This window comes from Rhinopithecus bieti, unplaced genomic scaffold, assembly GCF_001698545.2.
Source record: "Rhinopithecus bieti isolate Rb0 unplaced genomic scaffold, ASM169854v2 scaffold_31514, whole genome shotgun sequence".
NCBI classification, from domain to species: domain Eukaryota; kingdom Metazoa; phylum Chordata; class Mammalia; order Primates; family Cercopithecidae; genus Rhinopithecus; species Rhinopithecus bieti.
This window is the reverse complement of record NW_016813496.1, coordinates 394,395-419,135: the sequence shown is the minus strand read 5'-3', so window position 1 is coordinate 419,135 and position 24,741 is coordinate 394,395. Positions and strand designations below refer to the sequence as shown.

Below are 24,741 nucleotides of genomic sequence, written 5' to 3'. Positions count from 1 at the left end.
TATTTTTGTTGTATGTTTTTGTTACATTTACACGTCCATAAAAAATTAGGGCCTTTGGGCCAGGCACGGTGGCCAGTGCGCCAAAGTGCGGTAATCCCAGCACTTTGGGAGGCTGAAGTGGACGCATCACCTGAGGTCAGGAATTCAAGACCAGACTGGCTAACATGGCGAAACCCCTTCTCTACTAAAAATACAAAAATTGGCTGGGCATGGTGGGGCACGCCTATAATCCCAGCTACTTTGGAGACTGGGGCAGGAGAACAGCTTGAGCCTGGGAGACGGAGGTTGCAGTGAGCCGAGATCATGCCATTGCACTCCATCCTGAGCTACAGAATGAGACTCCGTCTCAAAAAAAAAAAAAAAAAAATTAGGGTCTTTGTTCTTTTGCTTTGCCATCTTGTTTATGTAGTTTGTATAATTTTATGGGTTACATTTGTAAAGCATATTCATCTGAGTCTAGTAAATGGAGTAATTTGTTATTTTTATTTCTTTCAGTTATGTATTCTCATTTTGCCCAAGACCTTTGGCCAGAGCAGGGCATAAAAGATTCTTTCCAAGAAGTCATATTGAGAAGATATGGAAAATGTGTACATGAAGATTTACAGTTAAGAACAGACTGTAAAAGTGTGGATGAGTGTAATCTGCACAAAGAATGTTATAATGAACTAAACCAGTGTTTGACAACTACCCAGAGTGAAATATTTCAATGTGATAAATATGTGAATGTCTTTTATAAATTTTCAAATTCAAATATACATAAGACAAGACATACAGGAAAGAAGCCTTTCAAATGTAAAAAATGTGACAAATCGTTTTGCATGCTTTTACACCTAACTCAACATAAAAGAATTCATATTAGGGAAAATTCTTACCAATGTGAAGAATGTGGTAAAGTCTTTAACTGGTTCTCAACCCTTACTAGACACAGAAGAATTCATACTGGAGAGAAACCCTATAAATGTGAAGAATGTGGCAAAGCTTTTAAGCAGTCCTCAACCCTTACTACACATAAGATAATTCATACTGGAGAGAAACCCTACAGATGTGAAGAATGTGGCAAAACCTTTAACCGGTCTTCACACCTTACTACACATAAAAGAATTCATACTGGAGAGAAACCCTACAGATGTGAAGAATGTGGCAGAGCTTTTAACCGGTCCTCACACCTTACTACACATAAGATTATTCATACTGGAGAGAAACCCTACAAATGTGAAGAATGTGGCAAAGCTTTTAACCAATCCTCAACCCTTGCTACACATAAGATAATTCATGCTGGAGAGAAACCTTACAAATGTGAAGAATGTGGCAAAGCTTTTTACCGATTCTCATACCTTACTAAACATAAGATAATTCATACCGGAGAGAAGTTCTACAAATGTGAAGAATGTGGCAAAGGCTTTAATTGGTCCTCAACCCTTACTAAACATAAAAGAATTCATACCGGAGAGAAACCCTACAAATGTGAACAATGTGGCAAAGCTTTTAATGAGTCCTCAAACCTTACTGCACATAAGATAATTCATACTGGAGAGAAACCCTACAAATGTGAAGAATGTGGCAAAGCCTTTAACCGGTCCCCAAAACTTACTGCACATAAGGTAATTCATTCTGGAGAGAAACCCTACAAATGTGAAAAATGTGGCAAAGCTTTTAACCAATTCTCAAACCTTACTAAACATAAGATAACTCATATTGGAGATACATCTTACACATATCTAGAATGTGATAAAGCCTTTAGCCAGTCTTCAACTCTTGCTAAACATAAGGTAATTCATACTGGAGAGAAACCCTACAACTGTGAAGAATACAGCAAAGCTTTCAACCAGTCCTCAAACCTTATTGAACAAAGTAATTCATACTGGAGAGAAACGCTACAAATGTGAAGATGTGGCAAAGCCTTTAACCAGTCCTGAATTCTTACTAAACATAAGAAAATTCATACTGAAGAGGAACCTTATGAATGTGAAGAATATGGCAAAGCCTTCAACAAGTCCTCAATTCTTACCAGACATAAAATAATTCATGGGCTGGTTGTGGTGGCTCACGCCTGTAATCCCAGCACTTTGGGAGGCTGAGATGGGTGAATCACATGAGGTCGAGTGTTCGAGACCAGCCTGACCAACATGGTGAAATCCCGTCTCTACTAAAAATACAAAATTAGCCAGGTGTGGTGGTGCATGCCTGTAATCCCAGCTACTCGGGAGGCTGAGGCAGAAGAATTGCTTGAACCCGGGAGGCAGAGGTTGCAGTGAGCCGAGATCGTGCCATTGCACTCCAGCCTGGGCAACAAGAGTAAAGAGTAACACTCCGTCTCAGGAAAAAGAAAAAAGATAATTCATACTGAAAAGAAACTCTACAGACTTGAAAGATGTGACAGTGCTTTTGACAACAACTAAAACTTTTTTAAACATAAAAAATCATACTGGTGAGAAATCCTAGAAATGTAAAGAATGTGACAAAGCCTTTAAGTGGTTGTCACACTTGATTATAGGTAAGATAGTTCATGCTGAAGAAAACTACAAGTGTGAACAATGGCAAAACTTTTAATGAATGCTCACACCTTATTGCACAGGAGAGCATTTATACTTGAGAAAATTGTACAAATATAAAGACCATGAAAAGCCATTAATATCTATTCACATCTTACCATTGGAGAGTTCATACTTAATAAAAGGAATATAAGTGCAATTAACCATCAAAAGATCTTTCAGGAAATATAAACCTTTAAAGTGAAGAAGGTATTTATTTTGAAGACGAACATTACAAATGTGAAGAGGGTTGTAGTACCTTTATTTGTATCACAGATTTTATTGTACACATTTTGTACTAGAAGAAAACTCTGAAGTAGTTGCTCAAACTTTGTTCAACATCAGGGAATTTATATTGAAGAAAAACCTTGCAAATTTAATAAATTTTAAACACTTTTCAAAAGTACAGCTTAGAAGACACCAGAGTTCATACTAAAATATATTTTGCAAATGAGTAAAATGAAAATATTTAACCAAAATTAAATCTGTATAAATATCAGAGAATTTACAGTAGAAATATATAAGGCACTGACACTTCCGATATACTAAATCAGAGTGCTGAGTATAGAAAATAAAACTAAAGTTGGGGCCAGATGCAATGGCTCACATCTGTAATCCAGCACTTTGGGAGGCCGAGGTGGGTGAATTATCTGGGGTCAGGAGTTTGAGACCAGCCTGACCAACATGGAGAAACCGCGGCTCTCCTAAAAATACTAAATTAGCCACGTGTGGTGGTGTATGCCTGTAATTCCAGCTACTCGGGAGGCTGAGGCAGGAGAATTACTTGAACCTGGGAGGCGGAGGTTGTGGTGAGCCGAGATTGTGCCATTGCACTCCAGCCTGGGCAACAAGAGTGTAACTCCATCTCAAAAAAAAAGAAAAAAGAAAAAAAAAGCAACAACTAAAGTTGGTAGAAAAATTATTTGTATATAACTTTAAAAGGAGTAGAAGGGTTTCTTGCAGAGTTATTATGTTCAAAGTATACTTTATTTCTTGAAGAAATTACAGATTTTTTGTAAATAATGATGTAATTCAACTCTCAAAATATTTCCTACTGTTTATTTCGGTTGTATTCACATGTGAAAGCATGTGATCAGTTATTGCTGCATTAAAAACATGAGAGTCTTTTTTATTAAGTGGCCATTATTTATGATTTTCTCTATGAAAGAGTAAGGACATTAAAATGTAAGATGCATGATGAAAAATTAAGTGAAGAGGCTCTTTGTGGTTAACTTATATTGAATGATGCATTAGGTAGGTGTTCATAGTAGTATGATTTTGCATTATGAGAAGAAAACATTTTTAATTTTACTTAAAATTAAATGAAAATAAATTAGTATATTATTGTACTAATTGTACTTTTGTATAATAAAATCCAGTATATTTAAAAAATGTTAGATTATGTGTGAAGTTAATATTTTAATCCAATATTTTTAACATGTTAAATACTATTGTGCATTCAATGAAGTGTTATTATGCCACAAACCTTAACCTGTTCCACTTTACTTAAGGGTATAGATGAAAGATCATAACAACAAGGGGCCAGGAGCAGTGGTTCACGCCTGTAATCCCAGCACTTTGGGAGGCCGAGGCGGATGAATCACGAGGTCAGGAGTTCGAGACCAGCCTGGCCAACATGGTGAAACCCTGTCTCTACTAAAAATACAAAAATTAGCCCATCGTGGTGGCTGGCGCCTGTAATCCCTGGCGCTGAGGCAGAAAAATCGCTTAAAACCAGAAGACAGAGGTTGCAGTGAGCTGAGATCGCACCACTGCGCCTGGATTAACATCTCAAATAATCTCTTTTGTCAGTGGGTTTAAACCACAAATTAGTTAAAGAATATTGTTTCTGCTGGGCGTGGTGGCTCAAGCCTGTAATCCCAGCACTTTGGGAGGCCGAGACGGGCAGATCACGAGGTCAGGAGATCGAGACCATCCTAGCTAACACAGTGAAACCCTGTCTCTACTAAAAAAATACAAAAAACTAGCCGGGTGAGGTGGTGGGCGTCTGTAGTCCCAGCTACTCGGGAGGCTGAGGCAGGAGAATGGCGTAAACCCGGGAGGCGGAGCTTGCAGTGAGCTGAGATTGCACCACTGCACTCCAGCCTGGGCGACAGAGCGAGACTCCGTCTCAAAAAAAAAATTAAAAAAAAGATTGTTGTTTCTGTAGGTTAAATTTTCTTTTCAATCATTTAAATTTATTTTAAAATTTTTTGTGGGTACCTAATATGAGTATATATTTATGCATATTTTGATGCAGGAGTAAAATATATAATCACATCAGGGCAAATGGGGTATCCATCACCTCTAGCATTTATCCTTTGTATTAACAAACAATCCAGTTCTTCACTTTTAGTTTTTTAAAATGCGCAATTGTTATTGGTCACAGGGTTATTTTTATGGTCATAATAAAAAATACGCAAGTATAAAATCCATACATTTCTGAGTCCTGAATAAATATTAAATTTTTCTTACATATATTTTTGAACATGTGGCCTCTCTGCCTGCAAACACATACAGACTTTTAGTTTTGATTTACATAGAGTTAAATATATATTAGTCTAAAGATAAACCTTAGCTGTAAGAAAACTAGAGTATGAGTTTGTACCCATTTTCAGAAAAAAAAGCAATATAGGAACAAAGCAAATCATTTTAACAAGGTGACTACTAGAAAACTAAAAACTGTAGAGGACTACGTGCTCGCAAACCAGACGTTCCAGATAAGTCTTGCTTTTGCAAACAAAGCAGGGTGTTCCTTCCCTGCAAACAGGGAGGACAAAGGAGCCAGCTACAAACAGCAGACCCTGGGGGCTTATTTATATGTAAACATCTTGAAAATCCAGAAAGTCAGGGAAAGGTCAGAAAAACAACAGTGTGTCTTGTGACTTGGTAACATTCCACAAACAACTGTATAAAATAAAGCGGAGCGTGTAGTTCGGGGTGGCCACCATGTTTGTCTTGTCTTGTGTTGTCTTGTGTGTTCATTCCTTTGTTTAGGAAACACGCGGACCCCAACAAAAAACCTCAAAAATGCCAAAAGTAAACGTATACTGTCTACTTTGTATTGAATTTATTACTGTATAATCTATGCCTTATACTTCCAAATCTCCCGATGCAAATTATCTGTTTATACTTGCCTGGTACTCATGACAGACCTCAATTTTTTTTGTATTTTTTATATTTTATAGTTTATGAAATATTCATTATATGAGCTGGAATGTGACTATAAGAATAATTTTTACGAAATGTAGTCCCTACAAAATAATTTTAATATGTAATTCCACAATTAGTATATTGTTACATTTTATTTAGCTAGAGCACTCCATTTTGTTTTCAATTGGAGAACTGTATATAAGCTTACTATTCTTTAGTTATTGTTCTTTTTACTTTTTATAATTGATATAAGTAAATTTATTTATGGAGTCAAATTGTTCAGGTAAATACAAGGGAAGCTTAGTAAGTCATGAAGATGTTTTTATATGTAAATGTGGAAAGCATATATAGCAGTTCTTGCTGTGTAACATGCTCCAGAAAAAGCCATAAACATTTCTGCTAAAGTTGGTTTGTAACTTCAAGTCAGAGATAGAAAATATTAATGGTGAAGAAATAAAACTGATTTTTTATGTGGAGAGGACACTTTTTCTAGGCTGCAAAGCTGAGTGTTGCTGGAATTAAAAAAAAAAAAAAAAGTGGCCTGGCATGGTGGCTCACGCCTACAATCCCAGCACTTTGGGAGGCCAAGACAAGTTGATCACAAGGTCAGAAGTTCAAGGCCAGCCTGGCCAAGATGGTAAGACCCCCGTCTCTACTAAAAATAAAAAAATTACCCGGGTATGGTGGGTGCCTGTAATCCCAGCTACTTTGGGGGCCGAGACAGAGGTTGCAGTGAGCCGAGATCACACCACTGTACTCCAGTCTGGGCGACAGAACGAGACTCTGCCTTAAAAAAAAAAAAAAAAAAAATGCCTGGTGCGGTGGCTCACGCCTGTAATCCCAGCATTTTGGGAGGTCGAGGTGGGTGGATCAGGAGATTGAGACCATCCTGGCTAACACAGTGAAACCCCGTCTCTACTAAAAATACAAAAAATTGGGCATGGTAGAGGGGGCCTGTAGTTCCAGCTACTCTAGTTGCAGCTACTCGGGAGGCTGAGGCAGGAGAATGGCATGAACACGGGAGGCAGCGCTTGCAGTGAACTGAGATCACGCCACTGCTCTCCAGCCTGGGCGACAGAGCAACTCCATCTCTGGCTCTGTCTCAAAAAAAAAAATGCTGCTTTTATTTTCTTCAGATTTGTTCGTATTATGTGTATTTCAGCTATGTATGCATTACAGCCCTTATTTTTCTATGTTGTGGCTACAGTTTTCTCATTGTCTTCATGCCATTTCATTTCACATGGTACCTTGTAGATTTTGATGAGAAACTTGGTATTTTTTAATGCCCTGAAAAAATGTTTTTGTTTTCTATTTCTTTAAGATGGAGTTTAGGCTGGGCGCGGTGGCTCACGCCTGTAATCCCAGCACTTTGGGAGGCCGAGGCGGGCGGATCACAAGGTCAGGAGATTGAGACCATCCTGGCTAACACGGTGAAACCCCGTCTCTACTAAAAATACAAAAACAAAATTAGCCGGGCGTGGTGGCGGGGCCTGTAATCCCAGCTACTCAGGAGGCTGAGGCCGGAGAATGACGTGAACCCAGGAGGCGGAGCTTGCAGTGAGCTGAGATCGCGCCACTGCACTCCAGCCTGGGCAACAGAGCGAGACTCCGTCTCAAAAAAAAGAAAAAAGATGGAGTTTCACTCTTGTTGCCAAGGCTGGAGTGCAATGGTGCAATCTCAGCTCCCTGCAACCTCAGCCTCTTGGGTTCAAGTGATTCTCCTGCCTCAGCCTCCTAAATAGCTGGGATTACAGGGATGCGCCACCACGTCCAGCTAGTTTTGTAGTTTCAGTGGAGATGGGGTTTCACCCTGTTGGTCAGGCTGGTCTTGAACTCCTGACCTCAGGTGATCCACCCACCTCGGCCTCCCAAAGTGCTAGGATTACAGGTGTGAGCCAAAACTGGGTTTAACTGGAGAGTTTGCTTATCAATATAACTTTCAGATCAGTGAATTAAGATAAAGGCATACACTGTCCACAAGTGAGAGATTAAATCAGTTGCATGGGTTTCGTTTGTTTGTAAAAGGAAAATCTTACTAGATTGTTATACAAAGTGTGGCAAATATAAAATTTGCTAGAAAATATACCTTAAAATTTATTTATTTATTTTTTTATTTTTTCGAGAAGGAGTCTCACTCTGTTGCCCAGGCTGGAGTGCAGTGGCGCGATCTCGGTTCGCTGCAACCTCTGCCTCCCAGGTTCAAGTGATTCTCCTGCCTCAGCCTCCTGAGTAGCTGGGATTACAGGTGCTCACCACCACGCCCGGCAATTTTTGTATTTTAAGTAGAGATGGGGTTTCACCATTTGGCCAGGCTGGTCTCGAACTACTGACCTCCTGATCCACCCACCTTGGCCCCCCATAGTGCTGGGATTACAGGCATTAGCCGCAGCACCCAGACTTTAGTTTTTATTTTATTTTATTTTTTTTGGGGGGGACGGAGTTTTACTCCTGTTGCCCAGGTTGGAGTGCAATAGTGTGATCTTGGCTTTGCAACCTCCACCTCCCGAGTTCAAGGGATTCTCCTGCCTCAGCCTTCCCAAGTAGCTGGGATTACAATGCGCCACCCATGCCATGCTAATTTTATATTTTTAGTAGAGACAGTTTCTCCATGTTGGTCAGGCCGGTCTTGAACTCCCGACCTCAGGTGATCTGCCCTCCTCGGCCTCCCCAAATGCTGGGATTACAGGCATGAGCCACTGCACCTGGCAAAAATTAAATTTTTAAGAGAGTTAATGGTAAGTGAACAATTTTATATTTAATTCTCTTTGATATATGTATAGCACGACTTATGTTTCCATGCGGAATCTTCTATTTTTAAGTGTAAACGTTAAAGGTTGCAAAATAGTAAAATGACCTCTGTGAATTTGCAATTTGGAGGAATTTTTTTTTCTATGTTGATATTGCAATTTGGAGGAATTTCTCACTCTTGTTTTGTATAATTTTTTAAATGGGTGAAGTTCAGTCTTCAGTTTTTATTTTTAGTCACCTAACTGTAGCCAACTCCTCAGTCATTTTCTCTCGATAACTTTTGGAGATCCTGACAGCTTTTGGATTAAAACATTTACTGTTAGTTTGCATGCAAACTAGTTATACGGTGTTCACAGAGTGGCAAGTTATGTGACCATAGGCAGCACCTGCCCCCTTAGTGTCTTTCATACCATTACCATCATCACCAGAAACTCCAAGTGCCCCAAGCTTAAAGCCAAAATCCTAAAGCACATCGGCTCCTGCCTTGCCATGTGCTGGGTCCAGAACACGCTGGTAAAATATCAGACTTCCTGGCCGGACGTGGTGGCTCATGCCTGTAATCCTAGCACTTTGGGAGGCTGAGGCTGGTGGTTCACAAGGTCAGGAGTTCGAGACCAGCCTAGTCAATGTAGTGAAACCCCATCTCTACTAAAAATACAAAAACATTAGGCAATGTGGTAGTGCATACCTGTACTCCCAGCTACTCGTGAGGCTGAGGCAGGAGAATCTCTTGAACCTGCGAGGCGGAGGTTGCAGTGAGCCGAAACGGAGCCACTACACTCCAGCCCAGGCGACAGTGGGTGACTTCCGACCTCAGGTGATCCACCCACGCCTCCCAAAATGCTGGGATTACAGGCGTGAGCCACCGTGCCTGGCCTTGAACTGTTGATTCTATATTTTGTCTATTATGAAGAGTGCTGCAAACAACATAGAAGTGCAAATGTTCTTCATTAGGCATTATCTGTTTTGGACAGATATCCAGTGGTGCAATTGCTGTGTTATATGGTAGTTTGATTGTAAGTTTTTTGAGAAATCTCTATTTCATTTTTCATAATAGCTGTCTTCATTTACATTCAAACCAACAGTGTGCAGGCATTCCCTTTTCTTCACATCTTTCCCAGCACTTCATTCTTTTTCTTTTTAATAAGAGTCATATTACAGGAGTAACTTGATATCTCATACTGTTTTTTGGCTTGTCTTTCCCTGATCATAATTGACATTGAGCATTTTTAAATATTTCTGTTGGCCATATGTATGTCTTTTCTTGAAAAAGACTTATTTAAGCCTTTTGCTTATTTTAAGTTATTTGTGTTTTGTTGTAGTCATTTGAGTTTCTTATATATTTTTAATATTAACTCCTTGTCACATGTATGATTTGCAAATACTTTCTCTCATTACTTAGTTGTCTCATCCTGTTGATTGTACCACATTCTGTGCAGAAGCTTTATAATTTGAAGTAATCTGACTAATCTATTTTTTCTTCTATTCCCTGGGATTTTGAGGTTAAATAAACTCACTGCCCAGAACAATGTTATGGGGATTTCACTCTATTTTTTGGTAGTAGTTTCAGTCCTTACATTTAAGTATCTAATTTATTTTCAGTTGATTTTTTTTATATGGTGTGAGATAAGGATCTCATTTTACTGTGGTGCCTGTGGATATAGTTTTCTGAACACCATTTATTGAAGCTACTGTTCTTTCCTTAAGAAATCGTCACCTTTATTTAAAATCAGCTAGCTGTAAATACACAGATGTATTTCTGGTCTCTCTTTTTCTGCTTGATTGGCCTATATGTCTGTTTTTATTTAGTACCATACTGTTTTAGTTACTATAGCTTTGTGGTATATTTCAAAGTCAAGTAGAGGGATATCTTCACTTTTTTTTCTTTTAATTGCTTTGGCTATTCAGATCTTTTATGGTACTATACAAATTTTAGATATACATTTTTAAATTTCTTTTTTTTTTTTTTTTGCAATGAAGTCTCACTCTTTCACCCAAGTTGGAGTGCAGTGGTGTGATCTCAGCTCACTGCAACCTCCACCTCCTGGGTTCAAGTGTTTCTTCTGCCTCAGCCTCCTGCGTAGCTTGGACTACAGGCCCAACAGGCGCACACTGTCATGCCCAGCTAATTTTTGTATTTTTAGTACAGACGGGGTTTCATGACCAGTCAGACTGGTCTCAAACTCCTTAACTCGTGATCCGCCTGCCTCGGCCTCCCAAAGTGCTGGGATTACAGGCATAAGCTGCCATGCCCAACCTACTTTTTAAATTTTCTATGAAGTATGTCACTGGTATTTTGATAGAGGTTGCATTATATCTGTAAATCATTTTGTATAATACAGATATTTAATTACTAATAATGCCAATTCATGAATGAATAATATTATTTTATTTGTATATTACTTAATTTCTTTCATGTTCTTTAGAGTATAATGTGAGATGTTTCAACTTTTGGTTATATTTATTTCAGAGCATAGTTACTAAAGTTATTTTAGATGGTATTGTTTTTTAATTTCATTTTGATAGTTGTTATTGTATAGAAATGCTACTTAGTAGCTTATTTATTCTGAAAGTTTAATAACTTTGTTTATTAGTTCTAATAGTTTTGTGTAAAGACTTAGGCTTTTCTATACTTCAGATATTGTATAGAAATAAAAGATTATTCTACAGGGATAATTTATATTCCTTTTTTCCAAGCTGGATGCTTTTGATTTTACTCTCTAATTTCTTTGTCTTGGACATTTAGTACTATGTTTAGTAAGACTCACTAGAGTGGGCATCCTTGTCTTGTTCTAGGTCTTAGAGTAAAAGCTTGCAACATATCCCTGTTTAGCATGTTATTAGCTATGCATTTTTTGGTTATAAGTGGCATTTATTGGCTGAGGTGCAGTTGTTCCATACCTATTTTTTTTCAGAGATTCATCATAAGGGAGTGTCAACTTTTGTCAAACTTTTCTTCTGCATCTATTTCTTTCTTTTTGTACTTTGCATCTATTTAAATGTTAAAGTTGTGAAATTACAATAAATCCTACATAGACACAAAAAATCCTCAGAGACTACTATGAACATCTCTATGCCTGCAAACTAGAAAATTAGGAGAAAATAGATAAAATCCTGGATACTCAAACTTCCAAGATTGAGCCAGGAAGAAACAGAAGTCTTGAACAAAGCAAAAATGTATAAAATATATAATTAAATTGAATTAGTAATAAAAAACCTACCAAGTGTGATTCACCATGTAAAGATAATAAAACCAAAAAATGATATGATTAACACAATAGATGCAGAAAAAAGCATTCAAGAAAGTTCAACATTCATGAAAATATTCTCCACAAAGTAGGCATTGATGAAACATACCTCAAAATAATAAGCCATCTATGACAAATCCTCAGCTAACATTATACTTAACAAGCAAAAGCTGTACGCATTCTCTATTAGAATAAAAATTAGACAAGAATATCCACTTTATCCCTTCTATTCAACACAGTTCTGGAAGTCCTAGTCAGAGCAATTCAACAAAATAAAGAAATAAAAGGCATCTAAACCCTGGCACGGTGGCTCACGCCTGTAATCCCAGCCCTTTGGGAGGCCAAAGTGGGCGGATCACTTGAGGTCAGGAGTTCAAGACCAGACTGACCAACATGGAGAAACCCCATCTCTACTAAAAATACAAAATTAGCCAGGAGTGGTGGCACATGCCTGTAATCCCAGCTACTCAGGAGCCTAAGGCGGGAGAATCGCTTGAACCCAGGAGGCGGAGGTTGCAATGAATGGAGATCACACCATTGCACTCCAGCCTGGGCAACATGAATGAAACTCCGTCCCCCCGACCCCACCCCCGAAGAAAAGTCATCTAAATAGAAAGAGAGGAAGTCAAATAATCTTCATTGATTATATAATTCTCTACCTAGAAAACAAAAGATTTTGGGCCGGGTGCAGTGGCTCACGCCTGTAATACCACACTTTGGGAGGCCGAGGCGTGTAGATCACTTGTGGTCAGGGGTTCGAAACCACCCTGGCCAACATAGCTAAACCCCATCTCTACTAAAAATACAAAAGTAGCCAGGTGTGGTGGCGCATGCCTGAAATCCATGGGAGGCTGAGGCAGGAGAATCACTCGAACCTGGGAGGCAGAGGTTGCGGTGAGCTGGAATCACGTCATTGTACTCCAGCCACTCCAGCCTGGGCAACAAGAGCAAAATTCCATCTAAAAAAAAAAAAATTTCACCAAAAGACTCCAAAGCTTAATGAATGACTTTAGCAAAGTATCAGTATACAAAATTAATATACACAAGTGGCATTTTTGTACACCAATAACATTCAAAGTCCAGAACAGTTTTATTTATTTATTTATTTTTGAGATGGAGTTTTGCTTTTGTTACCCAGGCTGGAGTGCAATGGAGCGATCTCTGCTCACTGCAACCTCCGCCTCCCGGGTTCAAGCGATTCTCTGGCCTCAGTCTCCCAAGTAGCTGGGATTACAGGCACGCACCACCACGCCAGGCTAATTATTTGTATTTTTAGTAGAGACGGGGTTTCACCATGGCCAGGCTGGTCTTGAACTCCTGACCTCAGGTGAGCCACGCACCTCGGCCGCCCAGAGTGCTGGGATTACAGGCGTGAGCCACTGTGCCCAGCCAAGAACAGTTTTATTTTGAATAACCACAGACAAAAAATAATATACCTACATATACACTAAATCAAAGAAGTAAAATATCTCTACAAGAAGAAGTACAAAACACTACTGAAAGAAATAAGAGACAGCAATTAAATAAAAAAGCATTCTATGCTCATGGATTTGAAGAATGAATGTAACTAAAATGTCTATGCTGCCTAAAGCAGCCTACAGATTAAGTGGTATTTCTATCAAACTATCAATGACATTTTTTTTTTTTTTTTTTTTTGTTTGAGGACGGGAGTCTTGCTCTGTCCCCAGTCTGGGAGCCTGCCAGGTTGGCGCGATCTTCGGGCTCACTGCAGCCTCCGCCTCCCGGGGTTCAAGCCATTCTCCTGGGCCTCAGCCTCCCGAGTAGCTGGGACACAGGCGGGGCCCGCCCCATCTTCGCCCAGCTAATTTTTTGTATTTTTTTTAGTAGGCAGACGGGGTTTCACCTTGGGTTAGGGCCATTTCGATGGGTCTCGATCCTCCTGACCGTGTGAGGCGAGAGCGCGGGTCTCGGCCTCCCAAAGTGGTTATTACCAGGCTTGAAGCCACCGCGGGCCCGGCCTCAATGACATTTTTTATAGAATTTGAAAAAAGAAGGCCGGACGCAGTGGCTCACACCTGTAATCCCGGCATTTTGGGAGGCCAAGGCGGGCAGATCCCAAGGTTCAAGAGATCGAGACCATCCTGGCCAACATGGTGAAACCCTGTCTCTACTGAAAATAGAAAAATTACCCTCGTGTGGTGGCGTGCGCCTGTAGTTCCAGCTACTCAGGAGGCTGAGGCAGGAGAATCGCTAGAGCCCGGGAGGCGGAGGTTGCAGTGAGCTGAGATTGTGCCACTGCACTCCAGCTTGGCGACAGAATCAGACTCCGTCTCAAAAAAAAAAACGAAAAAACAAAAAAACAAGAAAACCGGGTGCGGTGGCTCACGCCTGTACACCAGCACTTTGGAAGGCTGAGGCAGGTGGATCACAAGGTCAGGATATCGAGACCATCCTGGCTAACACGGTGAAAGCCCATCTCTACTAAAACTACAAAAAATTAGCCGGGCATTGGTGGCACATGCCTGTAGTCCCAGCTACTCGGGAGGCTGAGGCAGTAGAATCGCTTGAACCTGGGAGGCAGAAGTTGCAGTGAGCTGAAATTGCCGCCACTGCACTCCAGCCTGGGTGACAGAGTAAGATTCTGTCTCAGAAAAATAAAAAACAGAAAAACAAAACAAAACAAAAAAACTATTCTAAAATCTATACAGAATAATAAAAGAACCCTAATAGCCAAGGTAACTTTATACAAAATGAATAAACCTGGAGGCCTCCCATTACCTGACTTTAAACTACTACGAGCTACAGTAACCGGTGTAACATGGTTCAGGTACAAAAATATACATATAGACCAATAGAACAGAAGAGAGAGCCCTGAATTAAAGTTACATTTTTACAGCCAACTTAGTTTTGACAAAGTCAACAGAAATAAAGGGGAAATAACTCCCTGTTTAATTAATTGTACTGGGAAGACTGGTTAGTAATATGCAGAAGAAAACTGGATGCCTACCTGTTCCCATATAAAAAACGTAACTAAAGACATATTAAAGACTTCCTGTGAGACTTCAAGCTACAAAAATTCAAGAACACCTAGAAAGTACTCTTCTAGACACTGGTCTCTGGAAAAAAAGAAAAAAGAAACCTTAAAACTAATAAAGGTGAGTGCAACAAACATAAAAATAAAAAATTGGCATCTAATTAAATTAAAGAGCTTCTGCAAAGAAATAGAAACTATCAACAAAGTGAACAGATGAGCTACAATATGGAATAAAATACTTGCAAACTGCATACAATGAAAGATTAATATATAGAATCTATAAGAAATAGTCGGGCGCGATGGCTCATGCCTGTAATCCTAGCACTTTGGGAGGCTGAGGTGGGTGGATCACCTCAGGTCAGGAGTTCGAGACCAACCTGGCCAACATGGTGAAACCCCATCTCTACTAAAAGAAAAATAAAAAATTAGCCAGGCATGGTGACGCACGCCTGTAATCCCAACTACTTGGGAGGCTGAGGCAGGAGAATCATTTGAACCCCAGGAGGTGGAGGTTGCAGTAAGCCAAGATCGCACCACAGCACTCCAGACTAGGCAACAAGAACGAAACTCCGTCTCAAAGAAAGAAAGAAATGTAATAAGAAAAAGGGCGACAAATGATATGAATATGCATCTCCGAAAGGAAGACATGAGAGCTGCCAATAAACATGCAAAAATTGCTCAACATCCCTAATCATCAGAGAGATGTAAATCGAAGTGACAATGGGATACCATTTCACAGCAGTTAGAATGTCTGTTATTAAAATGTCATTGGCTGGGCGCAGTGGCTAATAATGCCTGTATTCTCAGCACTTTGGGAGGCCGAGGTGGGTGGATCACCTGAGGTCAGGAGTTGGAGACCAGCATGGACAACATGGCAAAACCTGTCTCTAATAAAAATACAAAAATTAGCCAGGTGTGGTGGTGAGCACCTGTAGTCCCAGCTACTCGGGAGGCTGAGGCAAGAGAACTGCTTGAACCTGGGAGGAGGAGGTTGCAGTGAGCCGAGACCGCACCATTGCACTCCAGCCTGGGCGACAGAGCAAGACTCCATCTCAAAAAAAAAAAAAAAGACACTGCAATCAGATGTTTATTGCATCACTGTTCACAATAACAAAGACACAAAATAAAACAGGTACTCATGAAACTTACATTGAATAAAGAAAATGAGGTCCTTATACACCTTGCAATACTATGCAGCCACATAAAAAAAAATGAAGTAATGTCCTTTGCAGCAACATGAATGCAACAAATGGTCATTATTATAAGCAAATTAACACAGATCAGGAAAACAAATACTGCATGTTCTCACACGTGACAGGTAAACATTGGATGCACATGGAAACAAAGATGGGAACCATAAACACTGGGAATTCTAAAAAGAAGAAAGAAGGAAGGGAAAACAAGCACTGAAAAACTACGTATCTACAAAATTAGCTGAGCATGGTGGCACATGCCTGTAATCCCAGCTACTTGAGAGACTGAGGCAGGAAAATCGCTTGAACCCGGGAGGCGGAGGTTGCAGTGAGCCGAGATTGTGCCATTGCACTCCAGCCCAGGCAACAAGAGCGAAACTCCATCTCAATTAAAAAAAAAAAAAAAGGAAGAAAGAAAAACTACGTATCAGGTATAATGTACATATGTACATAACTTGGGCAATGGGATTATTAAGTGCCCAAATGTCTGCATCATGCAGTATACCTATGTGACAAATCTGCACACATACCCTCAAATCTAAAATAAAAACAATAAAATGCTTTGGGCTATAATATATCACATTTTTCTAGCTGGAAGTGGGGTGAAAGACACGGAATTATATCCCCTTTGGGCATGGGGTGAATGTTTCTATTCCAGGTCTTCCCAAATTTTATGAGCTAACATCTATAAAAGCTCTTGGCCTATAGTCCAAGGTTTTCTTCCCAAGTATGCAGTTAAAATAAATGACTCTACATCTTTATTTTTTATTAACTGTACATTAGACTATAGAGTTAATTTGTCACTCTACTCTTTGGGGAATAAATATTAGTATACAACCTGTATTGCTTTAATAAAGAAATTATTTCTTTAGTTTTGATTCTTCAGGATATGATTCAATTCCCTGGTGAATTAAAACTGAGAAGAGAATAACTTACTTGCTAAGGTAATGGATGTAGGGAAGCTTCGTTACTTTTGACCAACATCTCTCCTCCACCACCAGCCCCAGGCAATCATCATTCTACACTTTGCTTTTATTAGTTTGAATTTTTCAATATTCTACATAGAAATGAGATGATGTAGCCAGGCATGGTGGCTCACATCTGTAATCCCAGTTACTTGGGAGGCTGAGGTCGGAGAATCGCTTGAACCCTGGGAGGCGGACATTGCAGTGAGCCAAGATGGGGCCACTGCACTCCACCCTGGGCGACAGAGAGAGACTCCACCTTAAAAAAAAAAAAAAAAAGAAAGAAAGAAAGAAAAGAAAGAGAGAAAACAAAACAAAAAACTACGAGTACATAAACAACAAGGCACTTAACATGATCTTCATCAGAATTTGTGGGGGCCCCACAGATGTAACTTCCTGTTGGGGGTCTGGGTGGAGCTAGTTGTTTTAAGTTTCTGTGCTCCCTACTCATCCTCATGGAAACCGTGAAGCTGGGGTGGAAATTTAAAAGGTAAGGTGAAACATGATGACGACAAGAAAGCCGAAGCTCTTAATAATAAATATTTTTTAAAATAATAATGCCATAAAATAGTAAGGTGGCTAAATTACTTGCTGTAAACAAACTCACAATTTGAAAATAAAATTAATTTTTTGCCCATTTCAAGATACTTTAACAGGAGTTTCTGAATGTGTCTGCTAGGTCTAATTGGTGTATTAAAGCCGACAATTTTTTTTTTTTTTTTTGAGGCACAGTCTCGCTCTGTCTCCCAGGCTAAAGTGCAGTGGTGTGATCTTGGCTCACCACAACATCCATCTCCCAGATTCAAGTGACTATTGTGCCTCAGCCTCCCGAGTATCTGGGATTACAAATGTGTGCCACCACACCTGGCTGATTTTTGTATTTTTAGTAGAGATGAGGTTTCACCATGTTGGCAAGGCTGGTCTGGAACAGCTGGCCTCATGTGATCCGCCTGCCTCGGTCTCCCAAAGTTCCGGGATTATAGGCATGCGCCATCGTGCCCAACCCAAGCCAACAGTTCTTATTGAGAACTTTCTACTTCTGCCATTAAATGTCATTTTATGCTTTGTATGTTGGGATCTTTGTTAGGTACAAATATATTTACAACTGTCATATTATCTTGATAGATTTACAATTTTTTCAATATAAAAGTTGTCATTTGTCAGTTAGTTACAACACTTTTGTCTTAACACCTTTCTTTTCTAAGTGTAGCCACCCCAGCTCTCTTTTGGTTACTATTTGTATGAAATCTTTTCATCTATCCTTTCATTTTAAAACTATTTGTGAGTTGAGAACTCAAGAGAGTATCTTGTAGATAACATAAATTTCTTGAATCCAGGTGCGGTGGCTCATACCTGTTTTCTCAGTATTTTGGGAGGCTGAGGTGGGCAGATTACCTGAGGTCAGGAGTTCAAGACCAGCCTGGCCAAGATGATGAAACTTCGTCTCTACTAAAAATACAAAAATTAGCCACGTGTGGTTGCAGGTGCCTGTACTCCCAGCTACTCAGGAGGCTGAGGCAGGAGAATCGCTTGAACCCAGAAGGTGAAGGTTGCAGTGAGCCAAGATCACACCACCTCACTCCAGCCTGGGTGACAGAGCAAGACTCCATCTCAAAAAATAGAAAATAGTTAAAAAAAAAAAAAAAACCATAATTTTATCTTCAATATATTTTATAGTCCCTCTCTCTATTAATATTTTCTATTTGCAGCGTATTTAGGATAGGCAATTTAGACTTTTTCTAGGCTTTCTAATGCCTAGGCTTCCTCTAGGACTTTTTCTGCTCATATCTGTTACTTATTCATAGGCCGTATTTTCTTATTTCTTTGCATGCCTGGTATCTTATTGTTGCTGAAAACTGGACATTCTTCTACTATAATGTAAAAACCATAAAATCACATGTACTCTTATCCTTTGGGTTTTTGTTGCTGCTTATTTTAACTTGTACTTTTGTGTTTAGTTTTCAAAATTATTATTATTATTATTATTTTTTGAGATGGAGTCTCACTCTGTCGCTCAGGCTGGAGTGCAGTGGCGTGATCTCGGCTCACTGCAACCTCCGCCTCTTGGGTTCAAGCAATTCCCTGCCTCAGGCTCCTGAGTAGCTGGGATTACAGGCATCTGCTACCACGTCTGGCTAATTTTTGTATTTTTAGTAGACATGGTGTTTCATCATCTTGGCCAGGCTGACCTTGAACCCTTGACCTCATGATTAACCTGCCTCAGCCTCCCAAAGTGCTGGGATTACAGGCTAAAAGTTGTTTTTTAAAAATAGTGTTTTTTGTTGTGTTTGGCAATAAAAATCTGTTTCTTTAGCTTAATGTGAACTAGTGATTTGAAAGAGATTTACCTCAAATGCCTGCTCACCTCAAATGTACATTTCCTAATTCTTGCAGCTGGGTTTACACAACCAGGAAGATTACAGCTTTGCCACTTTCTTCTCTTCTTGCATGTTTAGAGATTGAGGGTAAAGCAGAGATGAGAGATAACATCTTTTTAGGTCTTTCTGAGCATTTGCCTGGCCCTTGACTGACCCTGAACATGCTTATGAGCTTCTCGATTCTTAGAAATATGTGGACAATTTTCAAAGCCCTAATCCTACAAACACCTCACTCCTCAGTTTTTTTCTCATATATACTACATGACTTTTGCTTGCCCAAACTGATATTCTTTTTCCCAGGTATAGTTAATTTGTCCTTAAATATTTTTGCCAAAATTAGATTATTGATTCCTAAATTTTTTTTTTTTTTTTTTTTTTTGAGAGGAGTCTCGCCTACTGTAGGCCAGGGCTGGAGTGCAGTGGCCAGTCTCAGCTCACTGCAGCTCTGCCTCCCGGTTTTGCCATTCTCCTGCCTTCAGCCTCACCGAGTAGCTGCGGACTACAGGCGCCCGCCACCATCGCGCCGGCTAGTTTTTGTATTTTTTAGTAAGAGATGGGTTTCACACGTGTTAGCCAGGATAGGGTCTCATCTCAACGACCTCGTGAATCGCCCGTCTCGCCTCCCAAAGTGCTGGGCATTACAGGCTTGAAGCAGCCGCGCCGGCTATCTGTTTTTTAATGTAGGTGTTTTACTGCTATGTAATTTCTCTGAACAGTTGCTGCATCTCCTATGTTTGTAGGTTGTGGCTTCACATTTTCATTCATCTGAAAAATTTCAAATTTTGTTTTTTTTTCTTTGACACATTAGTTACTTAGGAAGTATGTTTTATTTCACATATTTGTGAGTTCTCAACTTTCTGCATTTATCTTATTTTTAATTTTCCTTCTAGGAAAGTTAGAGAATACTTTGGATTATGTTTTATCCTTTAAATTTATTGATGCTTTCCTTGCTCTAATGGCCTACCATATGATCTAGGCCTAAGAATAACCTATGAGTACTTCACTTTTTTTGAGACGGGAGTCCTCCTCTTCCACCTGGCTAGAGTGCGTGGGCCACAATCTCGGCTCACTGCAAACCTCTGCCTCCTGGATTCAAGCTATTTCTCCTGCCTCAGCCTCCACGAAGTAGGCTGGGATTACAGCTTGCCGTGCCACCTGCCTGGTAATTTTGTATTTTTAGTAGAGGACGGGGATTTCAATCATCTTGGCCAGGCTGGTCTTGAACTCTGACCTCAGGTGATCCACCCAACCTCGGCCTTCCCAAAGGCTGGGATTCTACAGGTGGTAGCCCACCGCGGCACCGGCCCCTATGTGTACTCTAATCTTGAGTGATTTTCTGTAGAAGGTATTTATATTTAGTTAACAGTGTTGTTCATGTGTATATTTCTTGTTGATATTCATGTTCTATTTTTTACTATTATTAAGTTCGAGTATTAAAAGCTTTCTGATCTGGACAATCCTCTGCCATTGGATTTATTATTTAAGCCCTTCATAGCCAGTGATAGTATCAATATAGTTGGATTTACATTGGACTATTACGCCTTTTTTTTTTTTTTTTTTTTTGGTGGAGTTCTTGCTCTTGTCCCCAGGCTGGTGTGGCAATGGCACGAATCCTCGGGCTCACTGCAAGCTCTGCCTCCAATTCATACCATTCTCCTGCCTCAGGCCTCCTGAGTAGCTGGGACTTTACAGGTGCCCGCCACCACGCCCAGCTAGTTTGTTTGTATTTTTTAGTAGAGACGGGCTTTCACTGTGTTGCCAGGAATGATCTCAATCTCCTTACCTCCTGATCTGGCCCGCCCTCGGCCTCCCAAAGTGTGGGATTACAGGTGTGAACCACTGTACCCGGCATGCTTTTACTTTTATTTGTTTACATATTTTCTTTTTTTTCTTTTCTTTTTTTTTTTTTTTTTGAGCAAGTCTTACTCTATCACCCAGGCTAGAGTGCAGTTGGCATGATCTCCACTCACTGCAACCTCCACCTCTGGGTTCAAGCATGTCTCCTGCCTCAGCCTCCGGAATACCTTGGGATACAGGCGCACCCACCCACCATGGCCGGCTAATTTTTGTATTTTTCAGTAGAAGATGGTGGGTTTCACCATGTTGACCAGGCTGGTCTGGAACCTCCTGACCTCAGGTGATCCACCCACATCAGCCTCCGCCAAAGTGCCTGGGCATTATAGGCGTGAGCCACCGTGGGCCCGCATATTTTAATCTTCCATTTACTGCTTTCTTTTATATTCAGATACTTCCCATAATTAATATTAAATTCCATAGGATTGTTTACGTAAGGCCTAAAGGAATCAATTCATAGGAGCATCCAGATGTTATAAAACACCATTCTTAGAGACCTACAAGAGGGACTTAAACAAACTCCCACCCACATAATAGTGGGAGATTGTTTTATGTTTTTGAAGTTACTTTCTTTTTTTTGAGATGGAGTCTTGCCCTGTCGCCAGGCTGGAGTGCAATGGCTTGATTCTCGGCCACACGCAACCTCTGCCCTCCCAGGTATCAAACGACTTCTTCCGTCTCAGCTCCTGAGTAACTGAGACTACAGGCGCCTGCCACCACGCTCAGCTACTTTTTTTTATTTTTGTAGAGATGGGGTTTTCACCTATGTGGCCAGGCTGTCTTGAAACTCCTGGACCCTCGTGATCTGCCCCCCTGGCCTCCAAAATGCTGGGATTACAGGCATGAGCCATCGCACCAGCTACTTTCTTTTTTCTCTAGGCCTTAAAACCATATATCAAACTTATTTAATTGCTTCATTGTTTTGTTAACTTAAATTCTAATGCGATATAAATACTTACCTCTATATGGTTCTTTTGCTTTGATTTAGACTGAATTAGTTTTATCAAAATGCTATTATCGGTAAGTTCCTAACCTGCATTGTGATTCTTTTTTTTTTTTTTTTTTTGTTGTATTTAGTAGAGATGGGGTTTCAAACATGTTGGCCAGGGATGGGTCTTGTCTTCCTACCTCGTGATTCCCCCTCCTCGGCCTCCCAACAGTGGCTGGGATTACAGGTGTGAGCCACGTGCCTGGCAGGGAAAACAGCAATTTTAGAAGTGATTAAGGTTAAGTACGTTTATATGAGTTGGATGGAAAGCCATGGTCACTCAATGCCAGCTGTGAAAGCAGCTGCAGGAGCTGTACTCTGCAGGAGCCACAGAGGGTGGTTCTGCCTACGACCTTGGGAGCTCACCCCTTGCATGAAAGTGGCCTAGATGTGAGACCCAAGACAATGGAGATTATTTGGGAACTTCTAGATTTCAATGACTGCCCTACTGCGGTGTTTTCGATATTGATAGACCCGGAGCCCTTTTGCTTTGGCAAATTTCTCCCTTTTGGAAAGGGAACATTTCCCCAAGCCTGCACATTCCTTGTATCTGAAAGTAACTCATTGTTTTTGATTGTACAGACTCATAGTGAAGAGACTGGCCTTGTCTCACAAAGACTTTAAAATGGACTTTGAGTTTATGCTGAAATTGAGTTAGAATTTGGGGGACTGATGTGAAGGGGGATTGTGTTTTGAATGTGAGAAGCGCATGACGGTTTGGGAGGGGCCAGGGGAGAGATGACTATTGTTTGAACTTGATATATCCCCACCAAATCTCATGTCAGATTGTACCTGTATTAAATATAGCTAGGGGTCTAGTTAGTGTTATGCATATGATCACACTTTAACTTTAGTTTTTTAAAACAAAGAAAGATCCAATTTTTAATTGGATAAATTTTTTGCCTTCTTATTTTTAGTTTGGAGAACCTCTAGTGTATTTTATATTTTAGAATTTATGATATTCCTAAATACATGAGATTAATTTAAATACTTTATAATATTTCCAGTAGCATTTTGTCTTATTATGAAATTGCTAATGAAATTTTTTTCTGGTTATCACAAACTATCTGAAATGTAATTTGCCACTTATCATAATCTTCATAGTTAATAATACTTTACCTGAATGGGGACTTGTAATATGTATTATAATTTTTCATATTGTCTTAAATTAATTGTTTTATTATTTTATTTTATTTAAAAAAGCTAAACTTACAAAATTGGTTGTATATTAGTTTAGGTGAAATTGTTTAGTGATGAGAGAAAATAATTTGCAAAATATAGAGACTAGATAATTTTTTATAATAAAATGTTCTTTATGTTTGGCCCTTACCCTTTTTTTTTTTTTGACATGAAATTTTGCTCTTGTTGCCCAGGCTGGAGTGCAGTGGTACAGTCTTGGCTCACTACAACCTCCACCTCCCAGGTTCAAGCAATTCTCTTGCTTCGGCCTCCTGAGTAGCTGGGATTACAGGCATGCGCCACCACGTGTGACTAATTTTGTATTTTAGTAGACACGGGGTTTCTCCATGTTGGTCAGGCTGGTCTTGAACTCCTGACCTCAGGTGATCCACCCGCCTCGGCCTCCCAAAGTGCTGGGATTACAGGGGTGAGGCACTGCGCCCAGCTGCCCTTACCATTTTCTTAGAAAGTTGAAGTTGTAACTCTCTAATTAGAAAATATATTCATAAATGTGACTTGTAAATATTGAAATTTATGTTTGCTTTTTCTGCCTTCAGTAGAAACGTTTTCTAGCATCTACGTCTTTTCAAAATAAAAGAGAGGATGGAATCAGAATAGGTTGAAAATGTATTAACAAAATGATGTTGACAGAGATGATCTATCTGGTCTACCAGGGCATAAGAATTTCAAAAATCATAATCAGTAGAAAACCTCTATGTTCATTAATATTACAGAATATTGCTTGTGTTAAAATCATTTATGTTGGGCTAGCACAGTGGCTCACCCCTGTAATCCCAGCACTTTGGGAGGCCGAGGGAGGCAGATCACGAGGTCAAGAGATCGAGACCATCCTGGCCAACATGGTGAAACCCCGTCTCTACTAAAAATACAAAAAAAAAAAAAAAAAAAAAAAAAAAAAATTAGCTGGCACGCCTGTAGTTCCAGCTACTCTGGAGACTGAGGCAGGAGAATTGCTTGAATCTGGGAGGCTGAGGTTGTGGTGAGCCGAGATTGCGCCACTGCACTGCAGCCTCGGTGACAGCAAGACTCTGTCTCAAAAAAAAAAAAAATGTATGTTAAAAACTCTGCCTCTCATGCATTTAGTAGAGATAAAGTCAGAGGGCAGAGGCCTCCGCTGATCCTTATCAGGACACCTGAACTACAAATGATATATTTCTGTTTTCTCTCAAACTCCGTATTGGATACAGTTACTCTGCTTCTAATCAATATTATTACAGTAATGCACAGACACGGGATCATAAAAGAACTTGCAAGCTTATATTTTGCACGTGTGTGCATGAATTTGTAGACAGCTTGTCATCTTGGCCAGAGTGTAGTGTCACAATTATAGCTCAATCAAACCTCAAAATTCTTAGCTCTCAGCCTCCTAGTAACTGGGACTTCAGGTACACACCACTACAGTGGCTAATTAAAATTGTTTTCTGTAGAAATAGGCTCTTATTATGTTGCCCAGGCAGCTCTTTTTTTTTTTTTTTTTTTTTTTTTTTT

The 24,741-nt window shown here is 39.9% G+C and overlaps 1 protein-coding gene across 1 annotated transcript in view; it reads left to right on the top strand.

The window, feature by feature from the left end:
• LOC108512965 (zinc finger protein 430-like) overlaps positions 1-24,741 on the top strand; it is a 100,831-nt gene that overhangs the window by 34,181 nt on the left and 41,909 nt on the right. The window contains 3 exon segments of the mRNA XM_017848534.1: positions 496-1,846; positions 1,848-1,885; positions 1,888-2,033. Coding sequence (XP_017704023.1) covers positions 496-1,846; positions 1,848-1,885; positions 1,888-2,033 — 1,535 coding nt within the window.